At 46.1% G+C, this 26,049-nt stretch overlaps 1 protein-coding gene across 3 annotated transcripts in view; it reads left to right on the plus strand.

Moving 5' to 3' along the window:
• The first annotated feature begins 211 nt into the window (after positions 1-211).
• Tjp2 (tight junction protein 2) overlaps positions 212-26,049 on the plus strand; it is a 95,407-nt gene continuing 69,569 nt past the window's right edge. The window contains exon 1 of one of the 3 annotated variants that reach the window (XM_057777939.1): positions 212-335. Coding sequence is in view for 2 of the 3 variants with exons in the window: in XM_057777942.1 (XP_057633925.1) it covers positions 18,570-18,629 (60 nt within the window). In the remaining variant the exon portion in view is untranslated. Of the gene's footprint in view, positions 336-18,319; positions 18,630-26,049 lie in introns of those variants that run through there. The other 2 variants (XM_057777942.1, XM_057777938.1) reach the window with 2 other exon arrangements.

Genomic DNA, 26,049 nt, shown 5'->3' on the forward strand with positions numbered 1-26,049 from the left:
AGGGCAGGGAGAGAATTGTGTGTGCAGGTGATTGCTAATGGATGTTGGGTTTCTTTTGGAGGATAATAGGTGTTGTGAAATGGATTATTTATACAACCTGCTGTATAAGTGTGTGTATATTTAAAAGCCATACTACAGGGTGAGCTGTGATTGTACTCCCGGGAATGTCATCAAACCGAGGGCAAGCAATTAGTAACCATCCTGTCTCCTCCAGGGTGCGGAGTACTGTCTTACTGTCCTCTCCCTGTGAGTGGGACTGGTACCCAGCCTACAGCGCCAGGCCCAAGCACTCAGAGGACCACAGACCAGTGTCCACATACAGCCTGTTCTCCCAGGTACTTGCTTACTTGTCTCTTATTAACCTAGTTACTGGCTCACATCAGAAATTTGATATATTATTTCATATCATTGATTAAAGATAAGGTCACTATTTTCATGTATATTTCCTAAAGAAATTTGATGATAATATCTTATTTACTGAGTGAAGAGCTGAAGGATCGTGTTTGGACTGTAGACATAGCTCAGGCCTTAAGTTCAATCTCCGTTCTTGCATAAAAAGCAAAAGAGAAGGCGTGATGGCTTAGCTAGGAGAAGCACTTGTTGCATCCTGCCAAGGTCGGATGCTGTAATTTCTTGGCTGAAGCATACAGGTAGATCTCTTGTGATTCAAAATAAACTCATAGCTGGTGGGAGAAGCATTTGGTGTGCTTGCTGTCTGAAGTTGGAGATCATTTTCTTAGGTCACAAATGTCGTTCATTGTCATAGGTATGGCAATGTGTAACAGTAGGGGGCACTTGGGAGACTCTTAAAAAAAAGAGCACTCTAGCTTCTAAAGATAGATTTTGTACTCAATTTTAGTGAGGAGCTCAGAGCGAGTATTACTGTTACTGACTCGCTTTTAAGGATGAATTATACAAGATTTACAAGGTATTAGGTTTTATTTCAACAGATGCTTGGGTTTATTTATTCTTGGGGTTTACCCTCTGCTGTAGTCCGTTTGTGGCTGGCCTGGATGGGGTTGGACTTAGGGCTTAGTCTCTGCTGTATCCTGTCTGTGTCTAGCCTGGTTGGGTTAGACTTAGGGTTTAGCCTCTGTTGTAGCTCATCTGTGGCTGGCCCAAATGGGGTTAGCCTTATCTTCATGTACTTAGTTCATAATTCCAATCCACTTCTGCTGGCATCTCTTGCCCCTTTGGAGAACTAGAGTTGACTAGTGTGTGAACTGAATACTTCCAAATGACAGGTAGCTGTTGAGGGCTCAGGCTGTGGCTTTCTTATTGTATGGTCTTAGCTACAGGTCTAATGCCTATGAACCTCAGGTTCAAGGCAAAGTCAGCTTGAAGCTGATAGCTTAAACATCAGCAAGGACCAGGCACATACCAAGGCCTTTCTTAGAGTCTGGTTGCCTGAGATCATTTTAGGCAGAATGCAAAAAGTCTGACATGAACCACTAAAGAAGAGAAGGAGACTGATTTCGGCTTCTATTTTCCGAGTTTTGAGTCCGTGGTCGTCTTGCTCTGTATCTGTGCATCTGTGGTGAAGTTGCGCGACATGGCACAGAGGCTCTTCACAGCTGCCAGGAAGCAGAGAGGGAGAGGACGGACACAAGACATGCCTCATCACCAACTTCCCGCAGCCAGGCCCTGCCTCCTGAAGCTTCTAGCAGCTCTCAAATCTAGAGACCTAGTCTTTAATATATCGAACTGTGGTGAACATTTTATATTTAGATCCAAGGAGCACACTTGAGTGGGGGTAGGTCTCATCCACTGACTCTACGGGGTTAGGAGTAAGTTTTTGGTTTGTGAGGATGTTCTGTTTAGAGTTCTGAAAGATCTCAAATGTCAGGGAATTTGCTTATCCAGACCACAGAAGTGCTTTTTCTGAAACCAGAGTGCTAGGTGGGATCTGCTAGCTTAGTCAAATCAATTGGGAGGACAGCATAGAATGTGGCAAAGAGAGTCTTAGTCCTCTGAGATGCTGTAACGAAAGAACTTGAGCCGTGTAACTTTAAAAACATCAAAACTGTGTGTGTGTGTGTGTGTGTGTGTGTGTGTGGATTGGACCCAGGGTTCTATGACTATTAGGCAAGCACTCCGACCCACAGAACCACTATCCAGCGACCAGTGTATTTAGCATCTGATGCAGGACCACTTCCTCATACATGCCATCTTCTCACTGTTCTGGTGAGAGCCTTTTTTGTCTTGTTGTTTTGTTTTTGAAACAGGGGTTTCACCATACCCTCTCAAACTCACCAAGATCTGCCTGCTTCTGCCTCCCGCGTACTGGGACTGAAGGGTTTGTCACACCCTTTATGTTTTTTTGAGACAGGGCCTCATACTGTACTCTTGGCTGATCTGGGACTCTGTGTTGTAGAACAGGCTGGCCTTGAACTGCTAGTGGTCCCAGTGTCTCCTTATTGGGATTGATAGGTGTGTGGTGTGTGGTGCCACAGCTAGCTTGGAGCCTCTTTGATAAGAAAATTAGTTTTGCGGGCAGAGTCCCCAAAACTGAATCACCCCTGAAATGCCACCTCCTAGTACCATCCCTCCCGATGGTTAAAATGTGTGTGTGTGTTTGGTCATGAACAAGCGTACTGTTGTTGAGGGGTCCAAGCTTGTGTGTGCTGTAGAGATGCTCTTTTGGGCCTCAGCAGGTCTCTCCTGGGAAGTCCTTTGTACTGAGTTTTGTAACTGACTGGCAAGCCTTCCTCACAGCAGCCAGGCTTGAAGTTGAGGCAGCTCCTGCTTTTTGATGTGTTAATACCAAACCAGACAGGGAGGAGAAATGCAATGTAGGAAACAGACTGTTGGGGTCATAGCTAGACTTGTTCCTGATAAAAGTGGCAAGCTATGGTTTGGGGATTTGGTGTTTCGAATGTAAATCTCAAGGAACTTGGGGATGTCTTGGAGGTCACCCTTGGCTAGTTCGTTTAAAACACAGATCAGCCAGGCATGGTGGTACACTCCTTTAATCCCAGTGCTTGGGAGGCAGAGGCAGGTGGATCCTTGAGTTCGAGACTAGCCTGGTCTACAGAATTCCAGGACAGCCAGGGCAAGAGAAACCCTGCCTCAAATAAACAAATAAATAACAAAACAACAACAACAACAAAAACACAAATCGAGGACTTTCCCTTGATTAGCTAGCACCCACACTTGGGTTTGTCTTATTTTCTCACCTCTCTTAGAGATGCTCTTGGGTACGTCATATCTGACTTCCCCAGCACCTTTCTCAAGTCTTGTGCTGAAGCCTGTGCAAGACATCTTTATTGCGTCCCAAACTGCTTTACAAACAAACAGCTAGATCATAGCTTGGGAGGCAGGAAAGGCCACATGTGTCCTGGAACTTGAATAAATTTCCATTACTGAAGTCAGTGTGACGAGACACGCCTGCAAAGTCATTGGGTGTGGGAGGATCTCTGTGAGTCCGAGGCCAGCCTGGGGTACAGAATGAGACCCTGTCTGGAAAAGATAAGCTTTATTTGTTTGTTTTAGCCGGGGCCACACATCTCTGTTAGGGAAGGTTTTGATTTGCCTTCTTTCACACCTTTCTTAGGACGCTCACCCTGCTTAGCAGGAGTGTGGGAGTAGCGTGGTGCAGTCAGCCTCTGAGAACGCGAGAACGCTGCCAAGCGAGCTCTCTCAGACGTCCTGGGGCAGAGGCACCCAAACCAGGCATCCAGTCACCATTTATTCCACTTTAATACACACGGGGAGAAACAGAGAGAGAGATGGGACACGCTTCTGTCTATAAAAGGGTTAGTTTTCCTATCTGTCGTGTGGTCATGGCGTGTGGTCACAAAAACGAGCAGATGAGAGCCTCAGGAGGGCCCAGCAGAGGGCAGGTGTCTGAGGCCACCTTTGCTTACTCTGCTGTGAGGACACAGGGTAGCCTTGTCATAGCTATAACTTAATAATCAGTAAGAATCTCTGTAAGAATCAGTGCTTGCCTGCAGTTCTGGGAAACCTACATGTGTTCCCTCACTGGTGACCATGGTAGGAATGGCAGCAGTCAATCTGGAGATAATATGAGTTTGGTTTTATTATGATACTAATGTTTATGAAATATATTAACAAGTTAAATAGCAAATCATGAGATAGTATAATTATATAAAAATACAGTTATGGGCTGGAGAGATGTCTCAGCAGCTAGGAAGAGCACTGGCTGCTCTTCCAGAGGACCCAGGATTTATTCGCAGCACCCACATGGTGGCTCATTGCCATCTATAACCCCAGTTCCAGGGCATCTGATGTCTTCTGCTGACCTCCGTGGCCGCAGGCAAACACACAGCACACGGATATACATGCTGATAAACCCCCGTACACATAGGCTTTCACAACTATGATTATAAGGGAAATAGCTAATGAATTACTTATGCTTATTAAATAAATATTGTAAGATTTGAGATTTATTTTCTTGCTTCGTTCCTTCTGTTCGTTTGTTTGCTTTTGGTTTTTTGAGACACAGCTTCTCTGTGTAACGGTTCTGACTGTCTTGGAACTTGCTTTGTAGACCGAACTGGTCTCAAACTCGCAGAGATCTGCCTGCCTCTGCTTCCAGTCACCAAAGAGCTTCTGTACAACTGGTGTATAGAGCTGGACTCTGTTATCACCCTTCTTTAGTCAGAGATACCTGGGTAGAGAGTGCTCTTCCAGTAACCTCAATCGGCTCAGAAGTGACATTTTGTTACTTTTCCCCCCTATTACTGAGCTCTACCTCAGAGCTGTGTTCCCAGTCTCAGGCCTATTTTTTGTTTGTTTGCTTGTTTATTTTTTTATTTTTATTTTTGGTTTTTCGAGACAGGGTTTCTCTGTAGCTTTGGAGCCTGTCCTGGAACTCCCTTTGTAGACCAGGCTGGCCTCGAACTCACAGAGATCCGCCTGCCTCTGCCTCCCGAGTGCTGGGATTAAAGGCGTGCGCCACCACCGCCCGGCTTGTTTGTTTTTATTTTGTTTCCTTTTTAACTGGATCGTTTAAGAAATGTTTCACTGACACTCTTGGACTTTGAACACAGTCTCTTTTGTAGCCCAGGCTGACCTGGAACTTGTAGGTGGACTCCAAACACCTTACCCTCCTGCCTCAGTCTCCAGAGTGCCAGGATTATAGACTTGCACGCACCCCCCCCACACACACACACACATCATTTTATGGCCTTTGGTGATCTGTTGTAGAGTTTGAGTAACTCAACATTGGTTGTATACAGAAAAGAAGTAATTAATTGATATACAAGTGTATGTGTACACAAGTTAAACATACCTGTTTTAGCTACTTTTCTATTGCTGTGAAGAAACACTATGACCAAGGCAGTTTATAAGAAGAAAACAGCACTCAGGAGGCAGAGGCAGGCGGATCTTTGTGAGTTCGAGGCCAGCCTAGTCTGCAGAGATTCTAGGATAGCCAAGGCTACAGAGAGAAATCCTGTCTCAGATAAACAAACAAATAAACAAATTGAGTAAAAAAGAAAGAAAGAAAAAGAAAAAATAATTAGCTAGGCGGTGGTGGTGCATGCCTTTAATTCCAGCACTCAGTAGGCAAAGGCAGGTATATCTCGAGTTTGAGGGCAACCTGGTCTACAGAGTGAGTCCAGGATAGCCAGGGCTTAACAGAAAAACCCCGTTTCAAAAGGAAAAAAAAACATTCATGGGGTGGTTTCCTTAAAGTTTCAGAGGTTGAGTCTATGACCATCAAGGTGGGACGCATGGCTGCAGGCAGGCGGGCATGGCCATCAAGGTGGGACGCATGGCTACAGGCAGGCGGGCATGACCATCAGGGTGGGACGCATGGCTGCAGGCAGGCAGGACATGGTGCTGGAGCAGCAGCTGAGAGCTTCTGTCTGATCTGCAAGTTGGAAGCAGAGTGATGGTGGGGGAGCTTTTCAACCCTCACAGCTCACTCCACAGCAACACACCTCTCCAATAAGGCCATACTTCCCAATCCTCCCAAAAGATCCACCAACTAGGGACCAAACATTCAAATATATGAACCTATGGGGCCATTCTCTTTCAAACCACCACAGTACCGCAGGATAATACCAGAAACTTTCGTTTGTAGACCAAATACAACATTTTGCAAATAATTTCTTTTCTAAATTCTAAAACACTTGCAGGGTTGGGAACAATGGGAGAAACATGTGATCCTAAGTATATGGAAATCTGATGTTGAGGAGGATCTTTTAGGACCAGGACTTTAAGAATATCCTGGTCAAAGAAGTCAGACTGTCTCAAAATGGCAATCTTTCTCTCTTCAGTCAGAGAATTCTAACAATGTCTCTTAGGAGAATTCCCCAAGCCTTGGTGATGATAGAAGTGTAAGCTTAAAATATCAGTCCTCTGGCCTCTTCTCAGAGCCACTTACTGAGTCTCTGTGGGCCTAGGATCTTGACATTTGTGTGTGTGTGTGTGGGGGGGTGGGTTGCTTTAAACAGTGCCTCATGCTACTTCGAGGTTTCAAAAGCCCATTCTGTCTGCCTCCCTGCCTGCCTTTCTCTCTCTCTGTCTGTCTCTGATTTACAGATTCCATGTAAGCTCTTAGCTACTGCTGCAGCACTGTGCCTGCCTGCAGCCATACTCCGTTGCCATGGTCACAGACTAACCTCCTGGAACTGTAAACAAGCCCCCCAGTTAAATGACTTATTTTCTTTCTTTTTCTTTTTCTTTCCTTTTCTTTTTTCTTTTTCTTTTCTTTTTTTTTTTTTTAGACAGGGTTTCTCTGTGTAGCTTTGGTGCCTATCCTGGAACTAGTTCTTGTAGACCAGGCTGACCTCAGACTCACAGAGATCCACCTGCCTCTGCCTCCCGAGTGCTGGGACTAAAGGCATGTGCAATCATTGCCCAGCCTAAATTTTTGTTTTCTTTTTGTAAGATGCCTTGGTCATGGTGTCTTTTCACAGCAATAGAAATGTAACGAAGACACAGGCCTCTTCTATACAGTTCTGACTGTATTGGAACTTGGTATGAAGACCAGTTTGGTCCGGAACTCACAGAGATGTCTCTGCTTCTTGAACTCAGGGATTAAAGTCGTGCCCTCTTTACAAGCAAAGCAGAGGCTCTGATGCACAGTGTCCAGAGTTGCTGTAAGATTTACGTTCATTGACTTTATATAATGTATCAGATGTTTTTGGTACACATTGTTCATTTAATCTATCGATTGGGGTTTCTGCTTTCTTCCTCAGGATGAAGCTAACAGGTAACATTTGTCCTTGAGAAGAGATAGACACTGGTGTCGAGGACTACAGTGCCTGCTCCCTGCCAGGGAGGAAGCAGTCCTTCACAGAAAGAGCATCTTAGTTCCTTTTCTGTTGCTGGGAAGAGACATGACCAAGGCAGCTCACAGAGATTTTTTTGTGCCTTACAGTTCTAGAAGTTAAGTTTAGACTATGACCATCATGATGGGGAGTGTGGTGGCAGGCAGGCAGGCAGGCAGGCAGGATGCTGGAGCAGTAGCTGAGGGTTTACAGCCTTATCCACAGGCTAACTAGAAATGACACCAGAGTTTTGGAACCTCACAGCCCACCCTAGGGGCACACTTTCTCCAACAAGGCCTAATCCCTCCCTAATGGTTCCACTAACTAGAGACCAAGCACTCAAATACATAAGCCTATGGGAACCCTTCTCATTCAAACCACCATAGCTACCCATCACTGGTGTTGGGTCAAGCTTGATCCATCACTTTATTGACAAGGTTAAGTACTATCTTGACTTCTGCCTATGGCCTGGACAACCCTGGCACTTTGCCGTGGAAGTCCAAGCCAGGGCCCACATAGAACTATAGTTGCCTCTTTCCAACTTAAGATTTCCTTCCAAATAGCACTGCAGGCCTCCCAAGAGTGTTTAAAAATATGTATGTATGTATGTATATATGTATGTACGCACGCATGTATGTGTGAGAGAGAACACATATGTGCCACACACGTGTGGTCAGAGGACAACTTTCGGGAGTCTGTTCTCTCCTGTCATGGAGGTCCTGGGGATGGAATTCACGTTGTCAGGCTTGGCAGCAGGGCATGCCTTGCCCACTGAGCAATCCTTGTCGACCAAGCAATCTTGCTGGCTCCCTTCCCAGACTCTGAAGTCATCCAGGTCAAAGGTGAATCTGAACTCTAGAGCCAATTCTTTGGCAACTAAATCCATCATACTCAGAAATGTTACTAATCCTTAACATCAAGCAGAGGATGCTGTGGCTGGGGGGGGGGATGTTTGCTCTGGGAAGGCAGAGGAGAAGGCAGCGGGAAGGTACCATCTGCCAAGAAGTTATCCCTGTGTTTCTGACTCCTTTGTACTTACAGTGACATCTTTCATCGCAGCAATAACATTCATGATGCTGTATTGCCAGTGATAACAATGAAGTTCAAACGAGAAAGACATGGATAATCAGCTCCTTTGCTTTCTTTGGCCCCGGCCTTTCTATTGTACTCCTTCAACTGAACTTTCCCTAGCCAGACCACCCAGGGCCTTTTCATCCCAATCCTATGTTCCTGAAAGCCTTGTTTCTTGGATTCCGTTTCCCTGCTGTATCTGTAACGCAGATCATTTCTCTGGGCATCGCTTCCTGGTAGCCACTCAAGTGGGTGCTTCCTACTTCAGGCATAGGAAGGAATCTAAGCAGGAAGCCTATGCCCACCTGTAAACGTGGGACTGAGGAAGAGAGATTGCAAGGTGTAAGCCTGTCTGGGTTAGAAGTAACTTGTTCCCTGAACACAAACCAAAAGAAGAAAAGGACAAAACAAACAAAAACAACAAACACCCGAAGCAGAAGAGCTCCACTGAAGAGTCTGAGTCAGGAATGACGGGGACAGCGTCTCAGAAGCCACAGTCACAGAGAAAGGCAGTGTGACTGCTGGTAGTGAGTTTGTAAGATTGCAGAGCTGGTGAGGTCAGAGAAGGTAGGGTCACCTCAGCAGATCTTGGAGGTCTCTAGGAAAAACGCTATACGCTGGGGGCAGGGGACTCAAAGTGCGGATGCTCATTTCTCAGAGTTCTGGACACTAGGCAGTCCAAGATCAACATGCTGGACAATTCAGTTCTTTTGTTTTAATGTTTTAACTTACTTTTATTAGTTTGTGTGTTCTTGTGTTTTGCCTGCATATGATGCCTGCACATCCTGTGTGTGTGGTACCCCTGGAGGCTAGAGGAGGGTGTTAGATCCCCGGCAGCAGGAGTTACAGGTTGTGAGCCATCACGTGGGTGCTGGGGATTGAAACCAGGTCCCCTGGAAGAGCAGCCAGTGCTCATAACTGCTGAGCCATCACGTCAGGCCTCCAGATTCAGTTCTCAATGAAGACCTTCACCTTTTGCTGGCTGGAGGAGACTTCATTTCTTAACATAGTGTTTCCCAAAGGTATGGGGACAGTGTGGGATGGGGGAAGGGGAAACGGCAACGAATCCATTTAGTCCATTATGAGGATCTTACTCTTTCCCCCCCATTGTTCATGTGTATGTGTATGTATGCAGGGGTATATCTGCATGTATTCAGGTGAATATGTGTATATATGCATATGTGTATTTGTATGTATTATGTGTATGTGTTTGTATGCAGGTGTATATGCATCATGTGTATATGTGTATTTGTGTGTGTATGTATACATAGGTATATTTGTATGTATATGTATGCAGATATGTGTAGGACGTAGGTTGATGTCAGGTATCATCCTTGACTGTTTTCTATTTTACTTACTGAGATGTTTCAGGTTGGGCTCAGAGCTTGCTGATTCAGCCTGGTTAGCCAGCTAACCCAGGGGATCCCCTCTCCACTTCTGTTGGCTACCACACCCAACTGACATTTACATGGCTATAGGGTTCTGAAATCCTGTCTTCATGTTTGTGTGGCAAGCACTTTTTTCCCTAAGGGGACCACTTTTAAATCTAAGTTTAGTTTGGTGACCTTTTGAGTGCTTGGTGGCCTCTCAAGAGTTTAGCCACAAAAAGCAACAGGATCTCGTTTTCCTGTTAAAAAGATCATCTTGCCTTCTGGGAGAATTGGATGGGAGGGAGACAGTGGGGTCGGGTCCAGGGAGACAGTGGGACCGGGTCCAGGGGACAGTGGAGAGGCAGGTTTTGAGAAGGAATACTTTCTACAATAAAAGCACGTAATTTCTAATGTTTTCCATTTTGATTTTACCACTGCAAAACCTTGCATGTGTGTGTGTGTGTGTGGGGGGTCGGGGGATCCCTTTCTTTACTCTTTTAATAATATTTTTTGGGGGATTCTTCAACACGATGAAGAAGCATTTATTTTTGCTATTTTGTTCAAATTTAGTTGTGGTGGTGGTGATGGTGGGTGGTGGTTGTGTGTGGTGGTGGTGATGGTGGGTAGTGGTTGTGTGTGGTAGTGTTGATGGTGGGTAGTGGTTGTGTGTTGTGTGGGTCCCATGTCCACCTCCTGCCATCCCCGCCCCACCCTCCACACGTCACTGCTGCTGCCACCTTCAGCAGTAGAGACTGAAGCCAGGGCCTCAGACAAGACTTCTAGTGAGCTAAACCGTGGCCCTCACTTAGGTTTCTTTTCTTCTATCAGCATCAAATAAAGCTTTTATTTACTAGGTTTTTATTTTCTTTTGCTTTTTCAAGACAGGGTTTCTCAGTAACCGAGGAGCCAGTCCTGGAACTCACTCTGTAGACCAGGCTGGCCTCGAAACAGAGATCCGCCTGTCTCTGCCTCCTGAGTGCTGGGCTTAAAGGCATGTGCCACCACTGCCCGGCTTATTTACTAGTTTTAAGTAAAACAGTATGATCTTATTTTTGTTAACATTATTCTTCTCTCTGGGTAGTCATCCATGTAACCTTCTGCTTGGGTTTATGTCTAGAATATTTATCTAATTTCAGAGGTGGTGGTAGCTCTTAGATGATCTTTAAGTGTCTTGGGCTAGTGAGATGGTTCTTCTCGTCAAGATCTGACAACAAGCCTGACAGCCTGGTTGGAAATTCTAGGACCCACACGGTAGATGGAGAGAACTGACTCCTGCAAGTTGTCCTCTGACCTCCACACCTATACCATGGCACGCATAAGCATGTGTGCACGCACACACATACAGATCAATTCATTAAAAAAAATCGACCGTGCTTTTCTGAACCATTAAGCGCTTTATAGTGAGTATTACTCAATCATTTTCACAGAATTCACTGGTGTGAAAATTTAACAAAAATGCAAGTGGTCCATACCAACCATTACACACTGTGATGCTCTAGCTTGTTGGTCAGACAAGCGTTCCCGGGTGAAAACTCCACTGCTCTTCGAGACTCTGAAATATCTGGACAGCCTTCTGCTCTTTCCCTGTATGATGGCATGAGAGCAGTCTGGAAGGCAGCAGCTGCAAGCCGCTTTCCGGCCAACCAGACACACTATTTGCAAAGGTAAACCAATGGTTTTTAATCGGTGAAAAGATGGAAGTCCGTCTGAGAGCTTCCTAGTGGGTTTATAATGTGCTCAGGTTTAGCTACTCGCTTCTAAGTGCTGTGCTGAGAGCCTGTAAATGACCTGCTGTCTGCAGTTTCTATAGACTCAGAGTTAAAGTGAGCTCTGCCACACTGTCATATTTCTAGAGCCATTCTGTTTAATTGTCCTATTTATAATGAGCACAAGACATTCTAAGTAACTTTGGAACCTCCAGTGAGTAGTGTAGCTAGACACATGGGCGATATTTCTCTCTCTCTCTCTCTCTCTCTCTCTCTCTCTCTCTCTCTCTCTCTCTCTCCCTCCCTCCCTCCCTCCCTCCCTCCCTCCCTCCCTCCCTCCCTCTGTCTCTCTCTCTGCTTCTTCTCCTTTTCCCTTCTTTTTTTGAGACAGGATTTCTCCGTGTAGCCTTGGCTGTTCTGGAACTCACTGAGGATGACCTCAATCTCACAGAGATCTACTTGCCTCTGCCTCTTTTAATGCTGGAATTAAAGGTGTGCGCTACCACACCGAGCTGCACTTTTCTTTCTTTAAATGTTTTTAAATTTTATTTTATGTGTATGAGTGTTTTGCCTGTATGCATATATGTGTACTGTGTGCTTGTCTCTGAAGATTGGAAGAGGGCATCAGGTCCCTTGGAACTATACTTATGGGTGGTTATGAGGTCACCATGTGGGTACTAGGAGTTGAACTCGGGTCCTCCGCAAGAGCAGCAAGTGCTCTTAACCACTGAGCCCTCTCTCCAGTCTGTGGACAGCATTTTTCACCACTTTATAGATACTATAGTTTTAGATTCTAGGAGTAATTCTTTAAAATTGCAAGGCTTGGGGCTCAGCAGTTAAGAGTATTTACCGCTCTTCCAGAGGGTGTGTCAGAGGGCTTGCAGGGCCTTTAACTCCAGCTCCAGGGGTTCTGATGCCCCTTTCTGGCCTCTGAGGGCCCTGTAGTCACATCACACACATGCAAGTAAAAATAAAATCTTAAAATTTTGAGGGTTTTTTTTGTTTCAATTATGATATCATCTAAGCTGAAATCCTAAGAGCTGTAAAATCACAGCAGACTACATCAGTTAAAATAGAACCAACACGTATTTTCCAGCCATACACCTTGCAATTTTTTGAAGGTAGACCATTATAATGGCATGACTTTGGGAATTAGACTATCACCTTCCCTTTGGTTTTTGCCTGGATTATATTAGCATGGATTATAATTTCTATGTTTATTTACTTTCTTGATTATCTACCTCTATTTTTAAATTTGTACTAAATTTCTGGTAGTATGTGAAATAATGGGATATCACTGATGCATTTAATATATATCTGTATCTTGCTCCTATTTGCAGAAATGTAAAATACTCCATGATTCACTGTGCTGGGGCCGTGCCCATCTGTTCTTCCCTGCTGTACGTATGAATGAGGACCACACAATTCTAAAGTCTGTTACTAGGGCCTGAGGATGGAGCTCTGTGTTTGTTGTATGTTTAGTAATGCACGTGCTTGTGAGGCTCTGTCTCCAGCACAGCGGAGACGGGAGGGGAGAAATAAGTCATTATTCCACCAGGTGAACAGGTTGGGCAGGAATGTATGGTACTAGAAGTTCCCCATTCAAGTAAGAAGTCCTTCAGTAATGTAGGATTTGGAGAGCTAGACAGCTAAGTCAGCAGCCCCCACCCCCCAAAAAAGAAAAAAAACAAAAAGGAACCAAAGAAGAGTAGTTTATCTGCCTTTGAGGGTGAAAGGACCAATATGTGATAGCCAGATGTGAAGCCAAGGATTGAGCAGAAGTGGAGGTGCCCTTCCCCCACTCCTGAAGTAGCTTTTGGGGAGGGGGAGCAGTGGTGCTGTTGAAGCTGTCTTGCAAGGCAAGAAGGTGGTTATCAAGAACTAATGTTTGGAGTGAGGAGGTGCAGGGAGGGGCCAGGAGAGATGTGGTCACCAGGAAGGCAAGGGAGGTACCTCTTCCTTTGGAGAAGTGTCACAGGTCACCTGGGGCTTCTTTTGACTTGTCTTTGTCATCTTTTGTGTGTCTGTCTTTCTCTTCATCATACTCGTTTCTCCCTCTCTCCCTCCCCCTCTCCCTGCCCGAGGGAAAAAGGTAGGCATTTGAGAATGTTTGTGGAGGGGGTGGGTCTGTATGATTCCAGTCTGCCTTGGGTGTAGAAAGTAGCCTGGAGACTTTGTGAATTTACATTGCTCTCAACTGAAGAAACTATGTAACCATGTTGCAAATAAATGCACATAGATACATATCTATCTAAATATATTCTGTATGTGGGGGGAGGGTGGGGTGGGAGAGAGAATATCTCTTTATATAGGTCTCAAATCCTAACTTTTTTTTTTTAACGGCTGGGATAGCTGCTCAAACATACTAGGCCAGCACTTAGTCCTGTCTCCACCCCCTTCTTTTTTCTGTTGAGGCTGTCCTGGAACTGGCCGCATAGTTCAGGCAGAGCTTGAATTGGAAAGGCTCCTACTTCAGCTAGTATGCCCTGGTTTCCTGATTAGGTTCCTCTCTCTTGTTGAGAAAATCTTAGCATTCTGCAGGAAATCTGGCTAAATGCATTGAGTTTATCTAAATGCCTTTGTTTGAGTTGTTTTATTTTCTTTACTCATGTGAGACCGAGACTTACTGTGTAGTTCCGGCTGGATTGGAACTCACTGAGTAGACTAGGCTGGCCTGGAACACAGAGAGATCCACCTGCTCTGCCTCCAGAGTGCTGAGACCGAGTTGTTTCAACTAATCTATTTCAGAAACCTTAGACATTGTAATTTACAAATTGCAGAAACACCGAAGATAATTTTAAGAGGAAAGTTCTATTCACAATGCTATCATCAAGACATTCACCTCATATACTTTCTGATTCTTTTATGTATTTTCATGCTTTATTGTTATCACAGGTGAGATAAAAGGTTGTGTTCATTTTCCTTGACAGTTAACATTGTCGTTCCCCTTGCTATCTAAGTCTTTTCACTTTTGCTGTTGTCTGTACTGAAGGTTGAACTTGACCTCACACAGGGTAGGCAAGCATTCTAGCACTGGACTATTTCCCTGGTCCTTTTCATAGTTTTTTATTTTGAGATAGGGCCTTACTAAATTGCTCAAGCTATCCTTGAAGTTGCTCTATTGTCCAGGCAGGTCATGACCTTAAACAGCCCTTCTGTCAAGTAGATGAGTAGTGGGATTATAGACCTGACTTGTTTCTTTATTTTTTTCTTTTTCTTTTTTTTTTAAAAAAGATTTATTTATTTATTATGTATATAACATTCTGCCTCTATGTATGCCCGCATGCCAGAGGAGGGCGCCAGATCTCATTACAGATAGTTGTGAGCCACCATGTGGTTGCTGGGAATTGAACTCCGGACCTCTGGAAGAGCAGCCAGTACTCTTAACCACTGAGCCATCTCTCCAGCCCCTATTTTGTCTTTTTCATTGAGGCAGATTTTCCCAGGGAAGTTGAGGCTGGCCCTTAACTCAAAATTTTCCTGCCTTAGTCCTGGGATTATAGACATAGGTCACTAATGCTAGACCTGCTTTCCGTTAAGTAGGGCTTAATAGCGCTTTATCACTGAACATAGATGACGTCCATCTCCTGTGATTGGCAATGGAACTTCAGAGTGGAACAGCTTTGACCAATATTAGCAGTGGGTCTCTGTGAAGCAATTAGGTTCCGAGTCAGATTGTTTTGTTTTGTTTGTTTGAAGGAGAGATGATGTCGTATTGCCCAGGCTGGCCTTCAACTCTCTATAGAGCTGAGTAGACTTCTAATGCTCCTGCCCTCCCTTTCCAAGTGTGCCACCATATTGTTACATTGTGCTGGGGCTCCAACTCAGGACTTGCACATGCCCGCTAAGCGCTCTAGCAAGGGAACTCCAGCTCCAGCCCTAGTTCGCGACTGACTTCCTCACAATGCGGTGTTATTGACTGTGCTCCCTTTCCGAAACCTTACTCCTCCCATGACTTTCTGACCATTCTCCCCCAGAAAGCTGCTTCCGCCCTTTCAGGCTTGCTCTGCTCTCTGTCCTGCAGAGTCCATAACACTCCTTGAACACTGGCATTCCCATAAGCAGGTCCTGTCTTTGGTCCACCTTTGCCTCTAACTACATCTTTGTCTAAACAGACTCATCCCTTCTCATGACGTCAAGTTCCACAACTCACTGATGAGTCCCAGACCTCTCTATGCAGGTGCTCCTTAATCCCTCCTGCAGTTGACACCTGGTCCAGGGTGAATTACCGAGCATTTCCACCTGGATGACACATCGCTCTTGACTGGTGTGTTTCACTAAACTCATTAATTATCCTTCCTCAGGCCCCTCCCAAGGTACGCTCCCTCTTCTGCATTCTCCACTGTGGTCAAAGGAATGTCTATGGAAGTGCGCCACAAACCTGAGAGTCATTCTGGGCTCACTTCCCTCTTGTCTCTCACTACTGCTCAGTTGCCAGTCTACTGAGCTACTTCCTCAGTCTCTTTTGAATCTGACTTCCTTTTGTCTAAGCTGTCTGACTTCAGACCTACGTCATATTTCGCCTGCTTTCCCACAGTGGTATTAGGTACAGATTAAATTCTTACCACTGTTCCCCAGATCCTAACTGCTAAAACCTATCGTCCAGGAAGACAACAGATATCTATATAAAATGCTCACTTAATCCCCCTTTTGTAAGGGTGTTCAGCACCTGCTGTCCTTGGAACCCTCAGGGAAAGGCTGCTAGGGCCAGATTCTTTGTTTGTACTTGTTTTTATTTTCACCTCGAAGACCTTTTCCTTAATTTTGTTTCACAAGCGCATCCTTACTTCTAGCTTGTATTAGCAAGCTATCTTGGGAAGCTCTCTCTGAACTCCACCCTCCCCATATCAGTAGGGATGAACTTTCATTTTCCCCTTGCTTGCTGACCCTCTGTTGTAAAGGGCTCCCTGAGGCAGGAGGAAGGTTAGCCTGATCTGCATAGTGAGACCTTGCCACAAAAGAGAAAACAAAACAAAACAAAAAAGCAGAGGTTAAACAAATTCCAAGAGAGGGTTTGAAATATTGTATCACTGTGAAATACATTGCCTCTCAGAAGAGTGGAATTACTTTAGGGCCCGATACAGTGGTTGTATGCCTTGTAATCTCAGCATTTTAACACTTCAGACAGATTTCTAGGTTTAAGGTAGCCTGAGCTGCGCAGCAAGAGCTTGTTGCACAGACTGGAGTTGTAAGAGTTGTGTGGCTTTCATGGCCATCACAAAGCCCATGTAGCAGCTGGGAGGTGGTAGCTCATGCCTTTAACCCCAGCACTCCAGAGGCAGGCAGATCTCTGTGAGTTCGAGGCCAGCCTGCTCTACAAAGCGAGTTCTAGGACAACCAGGGTTACACAGAGATCCCTGTCTTGAAAAAAAAAAACCAAAATCCAATACAAAAAGAAAGAAAGAAAAAGAAAAGAAAAAAGTGTAGTAATTGAATTAAGCTTATAGAATGCTTCCTTTCAGGTGTTGTGTCAGAAGAAGTGGTAGGTATATAAACCTGTCATCATTTGTCACGATGGGAATAGTCTGTATCTGGGCTGCCCAGTTGCCGCCATTAGGCACACGTGGCTGTCAGCCCTGGAAATGTAGGTAGTATGGCCGAGAAACAGAAATGTTCACCGCTTCTCATTTTTGTTGGCTGAAAGTGAAATGTAAATACAGGCAGGTGGCAAGGGCTGCTCAAATTGGACAGCCCCAGTCACGGAGAAGGGAGTCCATTAAACAGGTGTAATTGCTACGTTCTAGACCCTTTCTTCCTTTGTGGATGCTTTGTTGACGTAATGAACTCATGAAAGTAAGGTGTGACCGGCTCACAAGTACTGTCATTACCACTGTAAGCCAGCAGCACTACCTAATTTGGGGAATCATTTTAAATAGGTGCTTAGATCAGGAGGGTAATACAGCGCGAGGTTCAGGGAGACCAGCCCGCGTCCCAGTGGAAACTGGAGATGAAGAGGGAAATGTTACAGCGCTTACTCAAAGGCGTGGACTTCCTACTCCAAAGGAGGCCAGCAGTGTAATGCTTTGAGGGCAGCATCTGCAAGACTTGTTTTTCCACATATACTGCCAAACTTGTTCTGATTAGACAGGAAGTGAAGCCATTCTCAGAGAGCCCGTCGGCATCTGGATCTCGTCATGCGGCTCTCCAGACCTTTCTACCTCTTACCTATCAATTTATGGACCAAGGCTGGGGGTTGTTCTCCAATTTAAGGGCAGAACAGCGGCGGGCATGCTCTCTCTTCTAACTCCAAGTCATATGTTTAATCAGTATATCAGTTTTTGACTCTCTAAATACTTTATGTGCTCCTGTAATAGGACAGTAATAGGACAGTTTATTTAAATCTCACGAATCTTGCACAAGGGGAACTCTGAATAAATCCTGTCGGATCAGCCTTGTGACCTTTTGAACACTGGCGAAGGAGACGGATTTCAATCTCTTTATTAAGAGTTGCTGGCGATATGCCAAGGAAGGTAACCTGGCCGGCATTGCCTTAAAAAGTCCCGATTTACTATTTAATCCTAACACCTTTGTACCCTTGGAATCTGGGTCAGCAGTGGAGCTGCGAAATTTGGGGTGCAATACTTATCTGTGCCGGCTGGCCCCGCGGGTCACTTCCGACGCAAAGCTTTGGGGTTTTCCCAGCTGTTCTCTGGAAGAGAACCCAAGCGCTGCTTGTGGGAAGCCCCACGATGCACTCTCTAAAAGGTGTCCGTCAGGACGCCGCGCGACCTCAGGACATCAGCGGACACCGGCCAGCCTTGCCACCCGCGCAGCGCTTACCCGGGCGCGCGCTCGGCCGGACCTGCTGGCTCCTTAGCGCGCGGGCGGAGCGAACCATCCGGCCAGCGAGGCGGGGGTGCAAGCCGGACGCACGAACTCGGGGACCTCCTACCGCCCCAGGTCCTCTGTCGCCGGCCGGGAGTCGGGGCGCCTGACTCTGCTCGCCGCGGGGTCTAGGGCGCGGCGCCGGCGAGCCATCCCCCGGCTGCGAGGGTGGTAGCGGCCGTTGGAGTTTCCCCGGCTGCCCAGCCGGCGTGGGCGCAGCTAAGCGCGGGGCGGGCCGGCTGCGCCGCGGGAGGAGGGACAAAGGGGAGGCTCCCCGTAGTGGCGTACGGGCCGCCACTGCAGCTTGTAGTTCTGAGCCGCGCCGAGGAGGACGTACTGGCAGAAGAGCGCGCGAGATGCCGGTGCGGGGAGACCGCGGGTTCCCACCGCGGCGGGAGCTGTCGGGCTGGTTGCGCGTAAGTTTTTTCCCGGGCCGAGTGGCGAGCGGCTGCGTGGGAGCGGGTGGGCTCCGCGTGGCTCCCCTCTATGCCCGGGCTTGGTCTCTCTGGGTTGTAGATAGCCAGGATCCTCCTGCGGGGGGACCAGGGCTAAAGAAAGTCGTGGACTGCTAGGATGGCGCTGATGGCTTGTGACCTCTCTGAAGTCACTTGGCTTTGAGATGAAATCACAAGTAGGGGAAAGTGTGGAACCCAGCACCCTGGTGTTGGTTCTCAAGACCTTCTGTCCTGTGGTCGCTGCCGACTGGACGTTTGTGGGTGCTCTTTCCAGCTTAAAGCAGAGGTTCTAGCCATGAACTGAGAGAAACTGAGGACTCTTCGGGTGCCCAAATCCACACTTTCCTTTTCGGTCAGCTGCTTCTGCGGTATAACTTCTTTTGCAGTAGGGAATGGAGATGGGGTTTTGGAGGAAGCCCCAGAAAGGAGTGATGATGAATGGTTTGTGTTCTGGGAGTACCATACCTGTCATCAGTCCCTTTTATTTTATGTCTCCATTTGTCAGGTTTCCGCTTTTACACAGTAGTTTATTTTAAGGTATAAATAATCAGGGATTTCGACCTCGGGCTTTTTCACATTCTTGAAATGTGAAGAACTTGGGAGGGAACCTGCCAGGACTCGGTAATGGAATACAGCCTTCCCTTCTATTTTAGCTTTAGTTCGCAGGCTGAGTTGCTTCTCTGGCCACTGTCTGACCTGAGTAATAATGGCTGTGGCTTTCCTGAGGTTCCCAGTGAGGAGTCATCCCCTCCCAGAAACTGCCCTGTCCTGCACACTCCCTTGTCTCCGCTGCCTGCTGAATCCCAGCAGAGAGAGGGAGAGATGTCCTCGCAACTTCCTAGGTGGTCTGTTGGCTGTGACCAGGATCTTTTAACAAAAAACAGGTCCATTTGTCCCAGGAGAGCCACCCTGCCAGGTTCTCTTGGGACGAGGTAGTTTTAGCTGAGAAATTAGTAAGTAGTAATTGCATTTGTGGAAGAGTGCCATTTTACTATCCTGCTTAGGTTAAGAATGTGTTAGCTAACTCAATACATTTTCTTGAATAATGCTGCTTTAGCATGGGGAATGCAAAGAGGAGTAAAAGTCGTGTAGTTTCATCCACAGTTTTGTTAGGGAAACACGCAAGGAATAAGGAGACCAATGGTGCCATTAAAGAAATGTGGACAGGGTGCTGCCCTTGGGAAGGTGAGAGAAGGGGGGAGCTTTAATCAAGATAACAGTGGCTTTTGAGTTTTGTTTTTACCCTCGACAGAGCTTCTTGGAAAGATTGATAAAAGGGAAGGGTTTTTTCTTTTGAAAATTTACTGCAACTCTGTGTGTCTGTGTGTGTGCGTGCGTGAGAGAGAGAATGATTGTCTCTGGGTGTGTGGATCTCAGGTTTATTTTTGAGTGGCTTCCCCAGTGGCAGCTTTTGAGTACCACTGAGCTAACGTTTAATGAGCACCTAGTTAGTACCAGTCACTTTGAGGAGATAAATCGGCTAAGACTGTTTTAGTAAAGAACTGGCTTTACGTGATTCCTGGCACCGAGGGAGGGGAGGTTTAATACTGATGCGTGCATGTTCTGCTATTTAGAATTGCAACAAAGGGTGGGATTGTCCTCTCTGCGTGCACCCCTTAGGGGATTCTTTCAGGGAAGAAAGAACACATGTGCAGACACTTCCTGACGTCAGACACTTCCTGATGTCAGCCACTGTAGGGAGTGGCTGGGAATGCACCCACCTCACAGTGCACTGGCATAGAGTGGGTGCTAGGTACGCAGTGGTCATTGTCCCAAAATTTAAGTGTGGGGTTTTAAATGAAGGATTTGGCATTGATACAGGAGGTAAGGCCTAGCAGTGTAGGTAGGAGGTGCCAATGAAAAATCTGAGACGCGGAAAGTGTTGTAGAAACCTCTCTGGAAGGCCTTGCGTGTCAGTAACAGGGCTTACTAATAGTGGTGTGACTCTGCTAACCTGCCTGGGAGCTGCCTGCGTAGTTAACACCCCGCTCCGCTCCCAACATGGGAAATGGTACTGTTTCTGAGGCTTGCTTAGGGAACAGGACCAGATTTCATCTTATTGCCCTCTGGGGAATTCATTTACAGTGACTTCTGCCTAAATTTACTTAACCCTTGATCTAGTTCCTTGTACACTGACAGCAGATCACAGCTAACCAGCCATCTCCTGGGTGCCGAGTGAGCACTGTTTGTCCAAATACGTCTGAGCGCTTGGGGGATGACTTGTTTCCCATCATTTTCTTTTCACAGGATTGTCTCTCCTAAGAAGGCTGTCTTTGAAGGAGACAGATTCTTGAAACTAGGTGGGGGTCGCTTTAGGTCACTGCGGCTCTGTGTACATCAGTTGTTTAAGAAGACATCCCGATTTGGTTGGGCCGTGGTTGAAGGTGTGGGTGCCACAGGGCAGCTGTGGAATTGGGAAGGACCAATAACCACTCAACCTTTCAACATCTCCCAAGATGAATTAAGCCATTAGGGAATTCCTTGCCTAATCCCTAAAACAAATCCCATTAAGCAGCCTGGCCATATTAAAGATTTCTCTCAATTGAGAGAAGACTCCCAGTAAAATGCGTCATTGATTATACCCTAAGCAATAGCCAAGGATGCAAAGACTTCTTTCTGGCCACAATGACCTTGGGCCAGCAGTTTCGATGTTGAGAGCTAGAGGTGATTTTTGGTTTGGTGCTGTCCCGTGCAGGGTTTCCCCAGTCTTGGATGGGGGAAACAGAATTGGCACCTTGGCTGGACCAGCCATAGATTCAGATGCCTAGCTTAACACCAGTTTGGTGAGCTAAGCGCATCAAAGTTTATACACATTGGTTAAGAATACAAGAGTTCCAGGACAGGCTCTAAAGCCACAGAGAAACCCTGTCTCAAAAAACCAAAAAAAAAAAAAAAGAAAAAAAGAAAAAAGAAAAAAGAAAACCCTTAGTGCCCTTATTTAACCTACACGGGAACTTTTGTGATGCCCCCTCCTGCCTTGCGACCTTGGCGAGAGATAGCTAGAAAGCGGTGCCTCAAGAGTTATGATTGCAATGGCCAGTGCTGACTTGGGATGATGGTACCCAGGAAAGCAGTCAAGTAAGCTTGCAGCGTTTGGGGTCACGCAGAACTGTGGGTTGGAATTCTGTGCTCTTTCCCACCTGGTTTAGACTCGTACTTCTTAGAATTTAAACCTAACTTCCAGGGCATTGGGAGGTCGGTGTGTACCTGGGCTGTGGCGTTGTGGATCAGAGAAGGGAATTTAGGCTAGGGCCTTACATGTCCTGGGCATGTGCTTGGATACAGAGTTGCTTCCTCAGGCCTCTATCCTGTTTTTGTTTTGTTTTTGTTTTATGATTGGTGCCTGTTATTTTGGCCATTTATCCCCAAGTTTCTTCAAGGTGATTTACCTGTGAGCTCAGAAAAAACAAACAAAAAACAATAAGGACTTTGACTCTCCTAAATACTTTTTTATTTATTTATTTTTTTTTGGTTTTTCAAGACAGGGTTTCTCTGTGGTTTTGGAGCCTGTCCTGGAACTAGCTCTGTAGACCAGGCTGGTCTCGAACTCACAGAGATCCGCCTGCCTCTGCCTCCCAAGTGCTGGGATTAAAGGCGTGTGCCACCACCGCCTGGCTTCCTAAATACTTTTTTTTCTAGCATATTTACCCAGTTGTGGTGCATACAAACTTGTAGGTAGAAAATTATATTTATTTGTTTATTTATTTGTAATGCAGAGATCCTCCTGCCTCTGCCTCTTGAGTGCTGGGATTAGAGGTGCACCACCATACATGGTTTAGAAAATTATTTTTAAAAATTAATTAATTTTATGTATATGGTGCTGTGTTTGCATGGATGTACTGCCTGGTGCCGGAAGGGGACATTGGGTTCCCTGGGACTGTAGTTACAGATGGTTGTGAGTGTCTATGTTGGGGCTGGAATCAAACCTGGGTCCTCTTCAAGAGCAGCAAGCACTCTTAGCTTCTGAGCCATCTCTCCAATGCTATTTTTTTTTTTTTGAGACAGAGTTTCTCTGTGTAGCACTGGCTGTCCGGGAATAATCTGTAGACCAGGTTGGCCTTGACTTTAGAGATCCACCTGCTTCTGCCTCCCCAGTGCTGGGATTAAAGGAGTGTGCTTCCACCAGGCCCTATATTTTTAAATAATAAGACAACAACAGCAGATGAACCCAGTCAGGTGTGGTAGCGCATGTGTTAGCCCTAGCACTCTGGAGGCAGAAGCAGGCACATCTCTGTGAATTCTAGGCCAGCCAGGGCAACCTAATGAGACCCTGTATCATAATAAACACAAATCATCACCACCAACAAAACCAAGCCAAGAATTGTCTTCCACAGGGATTAAATTCCGTCTTTATTAGTTTGTTGGAAGGGATGTACTCTGTGTTTCTGCATTAATGTCATGTGAGGGCTGAAAAAACCAAAACCAGCCACCGGTACCACTTATTTTCAAGATAGCTAGCTTACTTAGGATGAGGCAAAAGTGATTGTCAAGCAGAACTGAGTCTGTATTAAGAAGATGTGTAAACTAGATGATGGTAGTGCACGCCTTTAATCCCAGCATGTTGGCGGATCTCTGTGAGTTCGAGGCCAGCCTGGTCCACAGAGTGAGTTCCAAGACAGCCGGGGCTACAGAGAGAAATCCTGTCTCAAAAAACAAAAACAAAAAAGGTGTGTAAACTTAGTATTAGGATGAAGGACTGTGAGTGCGATGGTTACTTTTGCTACTTGAGATTTGGGCAGAGCTGTGTAAAACATGGGTGACTTGGTTCTGAGAACTCTGAGTGTAGCCCCACTGCACCTTTAGGAGCAGAACATGCAGAATCATCCTGGGAGGCCAGGAGCGTTGACCACTGTGGACTCTGTCTTTAGCATGGGTATATCCCCCAGTTTCTGCTCAGTTCTTTGTCTTTGTCCATGGTGTGGTTGGTAAGACTCTTAACATCTGGCCCAGTTCTCATCCCTTTTTCTGCTTTCTACAAGGAGGTGTTGCTTTGCCAAATGTTGGATCACCAAATGTTGTTCATTCTTTTGTGATAAAGCGGAGTGACAGCGAGGAAGGACTTTGGCTTTCTGGGGAGTATCACTTTGTTTTTCAGTGAGGCTTGAAGAATGCAGATCCCCAGACGACTTGACATGTGAATGTTTTTACCTTCTCAGCGTCTTTCAAATGTGTGTTGAATGGAGGAGTTTTGACTTTTAGTTAATGAATTTACTTTATGGTGTTGGGGATGGAACACATTTTTATGCTTTTGGTGCATGTATTGAGCTATGAAAAGGGCTCTAACAAGGATGTCAGAGGGACAAGAAAGATTGAAGTAGCAAACCATCCCCTGCTTGGGCTTAGCAGTTGAGATGCATATTGATAGTTGGTGGATAAAAATGAAGAGGGGACCCTCTGCTTGCGTCACAAAGCTCTCTCCGAGTGTCCTGGTGGTGCCAGTGCCGTTTGTGAGAAGCCCTAAGCTGTTGGCTAGTGACTTGGATCTAGTCAGGTATTTGTTGAGTGTACTTGCCAAATGGTTAAAGTCAGGTCTTTGATACTATGCAGGCTGGCATCGTTCTGTAGTAGGATGTGTTTTGTAATAATGCTTATTTAAACTTTAGACCAATGTTTAGCCTAACTAGACTTTCATGGTGTGGCGTCTGTTTACGTTTCTCCTCCCCTGTTCTGTATAAGGGAGCAGTAGATATAGTTAATGATGAAAATGCAATCTCCACACATCTATGAATGAATGCCTCCCATCCCTTTTGTTGCTCAGGACGCTGGGGGTGGCTGCCAGGGCCTGGAATATACTAAGTACCTGCTGTGCCAGGTACTTATTAAAATATTACTTTATTATTTATGTCTGCATGCATATTGTGCAACACATGGGTACCTGCTACCTTTGGAGGCCAGAAAAGGGTGTCACGTCTTCTGGGTCAGGACTTAGAGGTGGTTGTGAGTGGAGAAATAAGTGCTGGGAATCAAACCCTGGTCCTCTGCAAGAACAACCAGTGAATGCTCTTAATTGTTGAGACACCTGGCGGTACCAGAGCTTTGGTTTTTGTTGGTTGTAACAGTTTTTAGTCTATCCTTGGTTACTGATGATGAAAGTCCAGTTACATTTTTGCCATGATAGTAAAGAAAGCTTTGATAGTGTTACAGATTCTTTAGTCCCTGGAGTTGAAGGTGACCATGACAAAACTTTTCCCAGGGAAATGAAACATACTCAGCTACTCACCCCAAATAGTTGACAGTCTGGCTTTTAGTGGTACAGACAACACCAAAGTCCAGTTTGGTGACCCAGTGAGCTTTATTGGGGTTACTTATAGGAATATGGGTGAGGGGTTTCTTATAGGAGCAGAAATATCTCCAAGAGAACTGCATCACCAAGGCCCACCCCAGCTTGGGTGACAGCTCACAGAAGCTGGGACTGCGGAACACACTGCACAGCCTGCAGGCAGCTCAGCAGGTAGAAGTGTCCTTTGCAGGTGCCACAGCTGGTCTAAAGGTCTTCCAGGCAGCTCTTGTCAAGAGACTTTTTTGCCCCTGGGCAGGGAGGGGCCTAGTCAATCTTGTCAGTTTTAGGGAGTTCTTGAAGCTTTTTTGTTGTTGTTTACCTCTCTGCTAAGGAGCTCCTCTGCGGGATGGAATGTTGTTTTCAATCTCTGAGGAGATTGGCACAATACAGGGAGATAATGCTTTCTAGTAGCAATTAGTACTTACAGGGCGTGGACCTTCTAGGGGCTTTGTTCTCTGGAGGAAGGAGTAGGAAATTTGTCAGATTGCCCCAGCTTGCTTTTTGACACCAACTGTAGCAATTTGTTCCCAGGAAGTGAGAACAGTTCCTAGCCGAGTGAAACTCGTTCTGTTCAGCTCTCAGTCTGTTTCTTCATGTTGCCTTACAAGGATAGCAGCAGCACCTGAGAGAACCTGGCTGGGTGGAGTTTCACCACCGAGGAGTCATAAATGTTTCCCTGAGAAGTCATCTGACACTCTCAAGTCTTTGGAGGAGCCAGCCGAGCAGAATGAGGAGATTATTTGAGGGAGTTTCTTAGCAAAACCGAAGGACTTCCCGATGAGCTCAGTTTCGGGAGTGTGTTTCCTCCTTAGCCCTCTGCAGTCTGTAGTCAGCTGCTCCCCTGTTTGGGATTGGCTGGTGTGCACCTGTTCCTGTTTACTCCTGCCCTTATCACCCGCCCTGCGTACCAACAGTCGCTTCTCATCAGCAGGGAGCCCTGCCCTCCTGTGAGTCACCGTGGACGGCCCAGGGCATCAGTCATACTCGCTGTGTATTTGTCACATTGACTTGATTTGGGGAGGCGTGAGCTAGCATGACCCAGACTAGTGGAAGAGAACTTAGGAGAGAGAATTCCTTATATTACACGTAGTGAGTGGATGA

Source organism: Chionomys nivalis, chromosome 8 (assembly GCF_950005125.1).
Source record: "Chionomys nivalis chromosome 8, mChiNiv1.1, whole genome shotgun sequence".
NCBI classification, from domain to species: domain Eukaryota; kingdom Metazoa; phylum Chordata; class Mammalia; order Rodentia; family Cricetidae; genus Chionomys; species Chionomys nivalis.